The sequence below is a fragment of the Panulirus ornatus genome, chromosome 28 (assembly GCF_036320965.1).
Source record: "Panulirus ornatus isolate Po-2019 chromosome 28, ASM3632096v1, whole genome shotgun sequence".
NCBI lineage: Eukaryota > Metazoa > Arthropoda > Malacostraca > Decapoda > Palinuridae > Panulirus > Panulirus ornatus.
Window position 1 is genome coordinate 21,178,514 of NC_092251.1, and position 12,712 is coordinate 21,191,225.

General features: G+C 38.9%; 1 protein-coding gene across 1 annotated transcript in view; it reads right to left on the reverse strand.

Moving 5' to 3' along the window:
- Positions 1-12,712, reverse strand: part of LOC139757885 (uncharacterized) — a 686,077-nt gene that overhangs the window by 313,315 nt on the left and 360,050 nt on the right. Inside the window, 5 exon segments of the mRNA XM_071678807.1 lie at positions 2,864-3,072; positions 3,266-3,404; positions 3,609-3,731; positions 7,271-7,399; positions 9,674-9,844. Coding sequence (XP_071534908.1) covers positions 2,864-3,072; positions 3,266-3,404; positions 3,609-3,731; positions 7,271-7,399; positions 9,674-9,844 — 771 coding nt within the window.

Consider the following 12,712-nt stretch of genomic DNA (forward strand, 5'->3'; position numbering starts at 1 on the left):
GATAGCAATTTCCATCACAAATACAATCAGAATATTCTGGGAGATAAAAACGGTGGAGCAAGTTGTTCCTTCTTTGTCCACATCCCTTCAAATATTCTTGATCTTATTCATAAACCCAGACCATTAGACAAGAATTTGGGAGTCTCCATTGTATGATTTTTGATGGATCTCTCTATGTCAACCCACCAAAATAATGATTCAAAAAGTTATCTGGGAAGCATTCTCTGAATATCTCTGCTTACAGCACAAAAGAATCTGTTTACCCAAAAGGTAAAATTTTTGACCAGCAGCCTAAACAGGGCCGCAATACTAAACTTACTCAGAAATTGTATTAGCTTACTTAGAGACAACAAGATCTGGAACTAAACAGTCAATATAGAAAATGAATTGTCCAGAGTTTTGTCCCTGGAGAAAAAAGGAGAGATAATTGCCTAAAAACATCTATCTCTTCTTGACCATGTAAATTCTGACTGAATTTAGCATGATTTGTACAAACTAAAATAAGCCCGCTTCTTGATGGCAGTCAAAAATCAATGGTCTAGTTTGGCTACTTTGTACTCCCTTAGTCTAAGAGGCTAAGCACAAGCTGAGGGGCATCAGCTTCAAAAATCAGATTTGGGGAACCAAACTGAGAGCCAAAAAGTTCCCTTATTCTGAGGTGAGCCAAAATGCCAGAGCTATATTACAGCTGTTCTACTAGAAGTAGTGGAGGATGCTCGATTAGGCAGTCAACTGAACATTCTCTTCAGGATTTTAGTGTTCAGCTACGACAAATCCCATTTCATTTATTGTTTTTGATTCCCAGAGAGAGAGAGAGAGAGAGAGAGAGAGAGAGAGAGAGAGAGAGAGAGAGAGAGAGAGAGAGAGAGAGAGAGACTGGATCACAGGCCTTATAATGTGCTTGCAAATCCATAATGTAATCCTATAAAAGCTGAACTCTAATTACCCTAAAGTTTTCCTAGAGAGGGTTAGCTGACAATTCCACCTCCACCCTAGACCTCTATCAACATCAGATACACAAACATGTGGAATTTCCAGAAATCTTAAAAGTTCTAGAGTCAACTCTTGACTACCAATGAATTATTTTGTAAAGAAGTTGTCTGGAGGCCAAACTTCAAGGCTTCAAAAGGATTGCATCAAAAGGATACCCCTGCCTATAACAGGATTAGGCTTACATGCATGAAGCTCTTGCTTTTAAAGGGAATAAGAGGTGATAGGAAAACCTCCTAGAACTGCTTTTAATGTGATATTGTACTGAACATGCAGTATCCTCACTGCACATTCCTTGGGAGATAGGATTAAAAGCCTTTCTTAACACTGACAGTTCTACAGGAACTAGTTTAGATGACCTTATGAATGGTCTCATGAGGAAAAAATGGGGGCCATATAAGAACACGAACAGTATGAATGAATTCTCTATGATGGGACTTGAAAGCTGCTCCAAGACATATCCTTTGACTCTCCCATTAAACTCCAGTTTAACTTAGTGCTCTGTCACTAAGGGAAAGGTTTTGCATAATGTAGAAATACTTGCTGTGACTTTGAGCAAATTTTTTTGATGTATGGATGAAGGAAGATGAAATAAACAAACAATGGTTTTAGGCATCCAGACACCATTTAACTTCATAAGTCTTAGAGAAATATGATTCAGAACAAAAAGAGGAACTACATACCTACCTTACCCATCAGACCCTTCAAGAGAAACATCCTGGACAGACTAAACATTTTCACAGATAAATATTGCTATAAACAGCCCATAATAAGGTCTGGTCTTATAAAGTGAGGAAGGAGTTTAAGTCCTCACTGTACAACAAACAAATGAGGGTTTGCAAAAACTTCTCTACAGGAAAGAGGCAGTCTCAAAGGTCAAAGAAAAGCCTTAGTCTACCACGAACCTCCAAGACTCTTACAGAATACTGAGATCATTTGTCTGCTTTCTTCTGGGACTGCTTGGGATCAAGAGGAAACTCTTTTCAGGAAAAAGGATGTTGAACAGAGAATGTGAGATTAAACAAAACGTATCTTCATTTGTGATGATAACTAACAGACGGGAGCAAATGGTCTCCATGAAATAAAGAGAAAGGTCATCCTGTCATCCTGCTTTCTTCTGGGACTGCTTGGGATCAAGGGGAAACTCTTTTCAGGAAAAAGGATGTAGAACAGAGAATGTGAGATTAAACAAAACATATCTTCCTTTGTGATGATAACTAACAGATGGGAGCAAACGGTCTCCATGAAATAAAGAGAAAGGTCATCCTGTCACAGTTAACTGAGAAAACAGGTTCAATTCCTCTCAGAAAAGAAATAAATTTAAAAACACATTCTACTAATGCCATCTCATTCTGTGAAGTAAGAAAGTCAGAGCTCTACAACCAAACTGAAGAGGAAGGATCCTCTGGCTTACAAGGATCAGCGAGGGCCCCTGATTTCCTCCAAATAGAGGGACAAGCTGAAGAATATGAACGTAAAAATAAGTACATCTTATGGGTCTGACCATAGCATACTTACAGTAAACTTTACCCCAAAGAAACCGTAAAGCTGGAAAAAATAAGACTCCCTGAAGATGTCGTCTAATCATGATCCAAGAGAATTCTGTGCAGTTGGGTGGATCAGTTCCCTGAAGCAAGTTAGTAATTCTAACAATTCATAAGGTGAGACTAAAATGAGTGAGCTGCCAATACCTTGAGTTAGTGGCTAGTGATGGGAGGGGAAAGCTTGAGATAATTCACTATTTAGTTGGGGTATTAAAAAGTACCTAACTTTTAACATATCCAAGAGATACTTCATTGTTGATGAAACAAAGTAACAGAGGAAAAAACAATAAAACTTTCTGAAAATCTATATACAACCATTCAATACTTACATTTTTGATATATTGACAGAAGTCCTTTCCTGTATTACAAAGATCAAGATATTGCTTTTGAACTTGTTCCCATTTGGCCTCTATTTCAGCTCCACGATCTTCACCCTTTGCTTCCTTTAGGAGTAACTCAAGGGCCTCATGCTCATTGTTCACAGCCTCAGCATCTTCATGGAACCTCACATACTTCTCACTAATTACAATACGAAGATCTGTGAATATCAACATTTTCATCAGAATGCATACCCATGTATAATCACCAGATGGTAATTCTTTTATAAAATATACTAAATCTTAATGTCCAACATATAACTGCAAATTTCCCTCAACAGCATTAGTGAGGTACATTCTGCCAGTACTAAGCATTTTGAAAATTATGCAAGTAGTTTCTTAATTACAACTAACCAAGAAGTTGCTTCAGTGTAGCCCAGTGATCCTGCAATGCCTGCATCTTTTCTTGGTAACTTTCTCCTTCTTCTGCTGATAAGTCGGGTAAGAGTTTCTCGAGGACATTTCTAAGGGCACTGATTTCGTTTTTCTTCTCCTGTATAATGGGATTGCAATAATGATTTAAGAAAGTCATTTTCTAATTTTTGAGGAGTTTTATGCTCTTCTTACAGCACTAATAAGCAAAACCATATTTCAATGAATCTGTAATAACAACTCTCTGAAGCAATCCTTTGAGTAAGTATACAATCAATCCACAATGATGAATACATAGCAAAAGTATACACAAATGAATACAAACCGTAACATCATGACTAAGTGTCTGGTGGAGGTGAAGGAAGTCCTTGGCAAGACTAAGGGAGCCACCTGGATCTTGATGTCCCTGTAGGAAGGCATCACCAATACGAACCAGCCATGATTCAATCTGCAATCATATAATTTGTGAAAGATTACCTTTACAAGAATTATTAATATAAAAATTATAAATTAGGAGAGAACTATTATCACTCTAATAATTACTCTAATGATCCATTTCTATTTGTATTGCTTTATTCTGTTGTTAACATATGGGGAGAAAGGGAACATTGATCTTACAATGTCTTAAATGAAATTAAGCTACATCATTAGTATTACATTCTTCCTGCGTGCACCACACACTCACCTTATCCCATTTCACTCCAATAGCCTTGCCTTTATTGAATGTGACTCTATTTCCATTCATGTTATCTACATTTGTTCTATCTAATTTGTTCTATACATTCAATGAATATCTCTCCAGGTATCTTACTTCTCTTGGATATACAAATGTCTAATGGTATCTCCATAATTTCCTCATATATCTCCACAATAACCTACAATTGTGACTCCACTTAAAAGAAGATTGTGCTTATTCTAAAACCAAACACCTGTTGCATGCTTCATTGATCCTGAATCTCCAAACTCTGATGTGTCACGACATATCAACTAACTACACGTATCTTCCTTTTTGAGCTACTGCTCTAATAACTCTCTACATTTTACAGCATTCTTTACCTATTTATATCCTTGCCAGAGGGATATGATGTTCCCTCATTCTAAAGCTGAGGTCATCTACAGCAGATTTTTTTCCATCTGTTTTCCTACGGAATAACTGCACAAAATTATCTCCAGTTATTTCATGCGATCACACATTTGTATATGTCTCTTTGCATACTGAACCACCTCCATTGACTGCCCACCCTACGTTCCAATTCTCGCACTTTAGTAGCTAACTATCTATCTATCTTTCTACATCTCTGATAGCCATTCCCTCCAGGAACTCCCATCAAGGGGGTGGCCACAGTAAAAGAGTCTCCACTTACTCCGGTCCTTATATGCCTCTAAGCACTCTTCTGCCATTTCTCTTCCTCCAGTACTCTTCCACTCTACTTCCCCATGTCATAAGTGGTCGTACTCTCACACCAATCCCTTCAATCATACAATTATACACTCTCCTTGTAAACTCTCCATCTTGCATTCTTTTCACATGCCCAAACCATCCTAAAGTATTACATTTCATACACTCTAACACTTCACATTTCATTCCCTTGCATTCCTTGCCATATCACATTTCTCATACACTCTCTCATTCTTCATTCCATCTAGCCATACTACATACTCGTCAAAAATAGCTTATTTTCACAGCCTGAATTTTGGACCACTGCGGCTCATTCCATATCCTTGCTTCAACTGCATAGGTCTGTGTCAGGAGGACTATGCTGTCCCTTAATCCTTTCTTCAGTTCCTTACTTACACCTCTACCCTTCATTATTCTAATTGGAGACCAAAGACCCTTCTACCCCATATTGTTCTCTCCCTCATCTCTCCTTCCATACCATCAAACTTAACCAAGAGCTCCTAAATACTTAAATTTTCTCACCTTTTCCAGTCTTTCTCTCCCCATATCTATAACACAGTTAGTACACTTTCTTCTTTCACTCTACAGGATTTTGAACAATCTATATTTTCACTATGTTTCCTTTCAAACTCCATTACTTAAATTTAACTCGCATTTAACTTCAACTGCCTATGCTTACACATCATAAAACACATAAACTTCTGCAACTCCTCTTCAATCTAAGCTAACAACACATTATCATCTATAAACAGGCTTGTTACTAGTCACCATACCTCATCGCCACACTCCATTCTACCCTCTCCCAGTTTTGCTGTCACCTCCATTATCACTCAATCCACATATATGTTAAAATGCCTGGGTAACATCACACAGCCCTGCCTCACACCCACTTATATACCAAAACTTTTACTCAACTCTCCATCCACTCCTATACATGCATTTGCTACTCTATAGAGGGATTTCACACCATCCAACAGTTGTCCCCCTATCTCCCATATACTTAACACATTCCATAAAGTATTCCCCTCAACTATATCCTATGCTTACTTCAGATGCATAAAAACTGCATAGAGCTTCTTACCCTCCAGTATACTTTTCCACAGTCATTTTCACCACAAAAATATGATCCACATAACCCCTACAATATGATCCACATAACCCCTACCTTTCTTAAAACCCTCTTGCTCCTCACTATTCTGCATTCATTCTCTTCCATCATTCTATCAATCAACACTCTTGCATATATTTTTCCTAGAACACTTAACATACTTATTCCCCTACAACTGCTACATACATCCTTGGCACCTTTTTCTTTGAATAAAGAAACAATCCTTTGACACAACCTTCTGTTGCCATGATAAATTACATATAAAATGCATCCACTCTGTCACAATTTTTCCTCCACTTTTCAACATTTCACCTATAAGTCCATCTGCTCCAAGTGCCAGGGTAATACTGTTTGGATGTGGTACGTGCCACTAATGGTGAACACACTGAGGTGTACTGAAGAATGCAAAACACTTTATTAAAAGGAAAAAGTCATATCTCTTTGACTTGGTTGTGATAAATCTTTACAAACAGAAAAGGACTTTGTGGACACTGTTCAGTAGTATAAAGCTCTACACCCTTCTTAAGATATCTCTATTTTCCATGTTATTTTTCAGTGCTTCACCTTCATTCAACTTTCTCATTTCTCCTGCCAAATTTTTTATTTCTACTTCTCCATGTTAATATGCATGTTACAGTAACTATCATTTCGAAACATTCTCATTCTTTGCAGCACATGCTTTCAGATCTTTTCTTTTCTTTTCAAACTATTCGCCATTTCCCGCGTTAGCGAGGTAGCGTTAAGAACAGAGGACTGGGCCTTGGAGGGAATATCCTCACCTGGCCCCCTTCTCTGTTCCTTGTTTTGGAAAATTAAAAAAAAAACGAGAGGGGAAGATTTCCAGCCCCCCGCTCCCTCCCCTTTTAGTCGCCTTCTACGACACGCAGGGAATACGTGGGAAGTATTCTTTCTCCCCTATCCCCAGGGATAGCTTTCAGATCTTATCTAAGAAAAAAATTCTTTGGCAACTCTTTAACACGTTTTCAGAAGTTAACTTAGTTGAGACAGCAATTCAAAAGTTGTCTGAGAGAATTCATGTGAAATCATCTTTTTCTCTGAGTAGGAATAGCAGCACAAACATGAACAGGCAAAACCTTTAGTGTGATATGCTCTTGTAAATGACAAAAAAGAAATGATCATAATGGTGTATGGGTTGTAGTCTTAAAACCTGCTACATTTAGATTTCATTTCAGGTTATTCCAGAGGTTGGAGAGTTGTCAGTGTCTATGACGTAATACTCAGTGTTGGTTACTATCACATCTAGGTTCCCTTTACAGCAATCTTTCAAGCATGGTAGAGTATCATCCCCTATATTAGATGATGGAGCTATAAATCTGTAGCTATATCACATTGTCTAAATCTAAACACATGCAATTGCATTACGTTAATCAGGATAAAAGCTACAAATCTATAAGATCTAGTCAACATCTAACAACAAATGCTTCAACCACCTTTCCTTATATAAAGAACTGACACTTACCGTGTTATACTGCTCAAGGAAGGCATTAGAGAGTTCTGTGCGCTGGAGAATTTGTTCTGTTGAGAATACACATATGGAAGACAGGTGACTACGACGGCGTTCCAATTCCTCCACCACCAAAGAAATACCCTAAAGATGGGGAACAGATTATCAGATTATTCAGTTATCTTAAACTCATTCATATCTACTCAGGAATGATTAAGTGCATACAGTCCTTCAACTCACACTTTTCCTAAACTAATGTCAAGTCTATCAAAGGGAGCAAAGCTTCCAACACTACCATGCTGCTTCTTAGCTACTGACTTTGCACCCTAAATTAAGTAACCAGAGGAAGCCAAAGCTTCAATTCACATTCCCTCCCTCGCACACATTTTTGGACTCAAGTTCAAATTCCAACAATATAAGAAATGGTAACAAAGGAAGAAATTCAAATGAAAGAATTACTGGAGTCAAAAGACATGACCAGTGTAATTTCACAAAGACAAAAAAAACAAAAAGAACAGGACATCAAAAATGTCAAAATTTATGAGCAAATGCAATGTGTCTCCTTCTGCGTTACCAGTTAGCATCACATTTACAACAAAGGAAGACACTACCATATGCAGCTTTCCTACATCCTCAATAAACCTAAATTCACTTCACTTTATGCACCAGGTCAAAGGCCATCTGCTTCACCACCTCCTCATATTCACTACAGAGTTAACAACACTAGGTCTATGGCCATCTTTACTACAAATCATCAAAAAATATTTAAGTGGAAGAAAACAGAAGACACATGTCAGAAGAGGTCTTTCTAGGTGGGTTGGGGGAACCAGCAGCAGCTCAGTCTAAGGGTTTTCACTGAATTTTTGATCTATGTTAATGACTTGCCAGAAGGACTGAAATACCTGAATGATTCTATGTATGATCCTTAAGTCATGAGGGAAGTAAACCAAGATAAATTTTTCATCAACTTACAAAGGGATTTAGATAAGCTCAAGAACTGATCTGATACAAGATTTATGGTGTTCATGCCAAGCAAATACACAGTAATAGGATATACTGAAAGATGGTCTTGATATAACAGTAAGCTAGTAAAAAAGAATCTAAATGAATCTATGTATGAAAGGACCTTAACAGTAAACACAGTTCCTAATCTACCATTAAAGCAACATTTCATATCAGAATTCACATCAGGACTGTAGTTAAGGAAATGGATAAGGAACTGTTTAATAAACTTACAGTAAACCTAAGTTAGAATATGCACCTTAAGTTTAGTCAAGACATTTAAAGAAACATAACATGTGGTTGAGAGAGCAGAAGAGGGTGTTTTGAAATGGTTTGGTCACATGGAGAGAATGAGTGGGGAAAGATTGACCAAGAGGATTAATGTGTCAGAGGTGGAGGGAACGAGGAGAAGTGGGAGACCAAATTGGAGGTGGAAAGATGGAGTGAAAAAGATTTTGAGTGATCGGGGCCTGAACATGCAGGAGGGTGAAAGGCGTGCAAGGAATAGAGTGAATTGGAACGATGTGGTATACCGGGGTCGACGTGCTGTCAATGGATTGAAGCAGGGCATGTGAAGTGTCTGGGGTAAACCATGCAAAGTGTGTGGGGCCTGGATGTGGAAAGGGAGCTGTGGTTTCGGTGCATTATTACATGACAGCTAGAGACTGAGTGTGAATGAATGGGGCCTTTGGTGTTTTTCCTAGCGCTACCTCGCACACATGAGGGGGTAGGGGGTAGTTATTCCATGTGTGGCGGGGTGGCGATGGGAACAAATAAAGGCAGACAGTATGAATTATGTACATGTGTATATATGTATATGTCTGTGTGTGTATATATATGTGTACATTGAGATGTATAGGTATGTATATTGTGCGTGTGTGGACATGTATGTATATACATGTGTATGTGGGCGGGTTGGGCCATTCTTTCGTCTGTTTCCTTGCGCTACCTCGCTAACGCGGGAGACAGCAACAAAGCAAAATGAAAAAAATATAATATAACATCTTACAAAGAAGGTCTACAAGAGGACAATAAAGATGGTTCCTGAAATGAGAGAAGAGAGTTACAAGGAAAGGCAGCTACTGGCTCTGAATTTGCCCATCATGGAACAGATAAGAGGGGTTATGATTATCTTATATGATTCATTCAATTACTACCATTACTGCATTCCCAATTCCAAAGGATGAATAAGTTACATACTGCTTCTAAAATCATTCATCACAAACATTTTGTGCTTAAGTAGAAACATGGACTTCCACAATTATATAAGTATTTCAAGGTCTATCTCTTCTCCATCTAATCTCAAATCATTGTTAACTAAATTTCCTCTTGCCTGACTTGCTACTAATGTTTGTGTCAGAAAACATATGAATAAAACAGCTAAACATTCACTTAAATAAAAAACATATTTCTCACCATGTTATGAGGCTGATTTCGGCCACCAGTGACCTCAAGGATGGCATAACCTTCTGTAAGTGCAGGCTGGACAGCTTCTTCTACAACACCTAGCACAAGTGAAAGGCGCTGAGCTCCTTCTCCACTAAGGCTTGCTACTTGAACCTCGGCCTGGTCAAGCTTTGTCAATGCCTGAAAAACAAGGTGATGATAAGTTTTGGTAAACAATAGTTATATCTTGAATCATAATGCCTAATATCAAAATTTTCTTTTAAGCAAAATAGGAAGGACCAAAAATTTTATAAAAATTCTGAAAGTGAAAAGATTTCATAACACAGAGATCATATATCAAAATAATCTTTTTTTTCATTTGTTGTTCTGCTGTATTTACACCATTTTGTATCTTTTTTTTCTATTCCCTACTTCATTTCTGTTTTATGCAGATGGCAATATAACATTAGCTATTAGAAAGGGTAGTGAGTGGTGGGATGAAGAAGTAAGAGTATTAGTGAAAGAGAAGAGAGAGGCATTTGGACGATTTTTGCAGGGAAAAAATGCAATTGAGTGGGAGATGTATAAAAGAAACAGACAGGAGGTCAAGAGAAAGGTGCAAGAGGTGAAAAAAAGGGCAAATGAGAGTTGGGGTGAGAGAGTATCATTAAATTTTAGGGAGAATAAAAAGATGTTCTGGAAGGAGGTAAATAAAGTGCGTAAGACAAGGGAGCAAATGGGAACTTCAGTGAAGGGCGCAAATGGGGAGGTGATAACAAGTAGTGGTGATGTGAGAAGGAGATGGAGTGAGTATTTTGAAGGTTTGTTGAATGTGTTTGACGATAGAGTGGCAGATATAGGGTGTTTTGGTCGAGGTGGTGTGCAAAGTGAGAGGGTTAGGGAAAATGATTTGGTAAACAGAGAAGAGGTAGTGAAAGCTTTGCGGAAGATGAAAGCCGGCAAGGCAGCAGGTTTGGATGGTATTGCAGTGGAATTTATTAAAAAAGGGGGTGACTGTATTGTTGACTGGTTGGTAAGGTTATTTAATGTATGTATGACTCATGGTGAGGTGCCTGAGGATTGGCGGAATGCGTGCATAGTGCCATTGTACAAAGGCAAAGGGGATAAGAGTGAGTGCTCAAATTACAGAGGTATAAGTTTGTTGAGTATTCCTGGTAAATTATATGGGAGGGTATTGATTGAGAGGGTGAAGGCATGTACAGAGCATCAGATTGGGGAAGAGCAGTTTGGTTTCAGAAGTGGTAGAGGATGTGTGGATCAGGTGTTTGCTTTGAAGAATGTATGTGAGAAATACTTAGAAAAGCAAATGGATTTGTATGTAGCATTTATGGACCTGGAGAAGGCATATGATAGAGTTGATAGAGATGCTCTGTGGAAGGTATTAAGAATATATGGTGTGGGAGGAAAGTTGTTAGAAGCAGTGAAAAGTTTTTATCGAGGATGTAAGGCATGTGTACGTGTAGGAAGAGAGGAAAGTGATTGGTTCTCAGTGAATGTAGGTTTGTGGCAGGGGTGTGTGATGTCTCCATGGTTGTTTAATTTGTTTATGGATGGGGTTGTTAGGGAGGTAAATGCAAGAGTTTTGGAAAGAGGGGCAAGTATGAAGTCTGTTGGGGATGAGAGAGCTTGGGAAGTGAGTCAGTTGTTGTTCGCTGATGATACAGCGCTGGTGGCTGATTCATGTGAGAAACTGCAGGAGCTGGTGACTGAGTTTGGTAAAGTGTGTGGAAGAAGAAAGTTAAGAGTAAATGTGAATAAGAGCAAGGTTATTAGGTACAGTAGGGTTGAGGGTCAAGTCAATTGGGAGGTGAGTTTGAATGGAGAAAAACTGGAGGAAGTGAAGTGTTTTAGATATCTGGGAGTGGATCTGGCAGCGGATGGAACCATGGAAGCGGAAGTGGATCATAGGGTGGGGGAGGGGCCGAAAATTCTGGGGGCCTTGAAGAATGTGTGGAAGTTGAGAACATTGTCTCGGAAAGCAAAAATGGGTATGTTTGAAGGAATAGTGGTTCCAACAATGTTGTATGGTTGCGAGGCGTGGGCTATGGATAGAGTTGTGCGCAGGAGGATGGATGTGCTGGAAATGAGATGTTTGAGGACAATGTGTGGTGTGAGGTGGTTTGATCGAGTGAGTAACGTAAGGGTAAGAGAGATGTGTGGAAATAAAAAGAGCGTGGTTGAGAGAGCAGAAGAGGGTGTTTTGAAGTGGTTTGGGCACATGGAGAGAATGAGTGAGGAAAGATTGACCAAGAGGATATATGTGTCGGAGGTGGAGGGAACGAGGAGAAGAGGGAGACCAAATTGGAGGTGGAAAGATGGAGTGAAAAAGATTTTGTGTGATCGGGGCCTGAACATGCAGGAGGGTGAAAGGAGGGCAAGGAATAGAGTGAATTGGAGCGATGTGGTATACCGGGGTTGACGTGCTGTCAGTGGATTGAATCAGGGCATGTGAAGCGTCTGGGGTAAACCATGGAAAGCTGTGTAGGTATGTATATTTGCGTGTGTGGACGTATGTATATACATGTGTATGGGGGGGGGGGTTCGGCCATTTCTTTCATCTGTTTCCTTGCGCTACCTCGCAAACGCGGGAGACAGCGACAAAGTATAATAAAAAAAAAAATAATTTCTATAATGATGAATTGTAAAAATAACCCTAATCATTATAACCCCATGTGCTATCATAATTGTTTCTTTTCAACTTGGGCTCCCTGCAAGATCTGCGCCAGCTGGAAAGACTGTCGCATACAATTCCTTAAAACTAGTATGCAAAATGCAAATGAATTACTCTTACCTAAGTGACAGAGTCAACAAGTTTAGATTAGTGCTTTGCCATGCACTGGGTTATCAAGCTATTTTATCTTGGATGGACAAAGCTCTAAAGAAGAAACTGAGTTCTGATGGCCCCCTTGTTCTTTGACTCTACACAGTTTACAGAATCCTCCATAAGATTTGGGAACCCATCTCTATCAAACAATTAGGGACATTCTCAGGGAACACAATAAAAGAATAGTTACCATGTGTAGAAGGATGGTAGGCTGGATCCTAAGG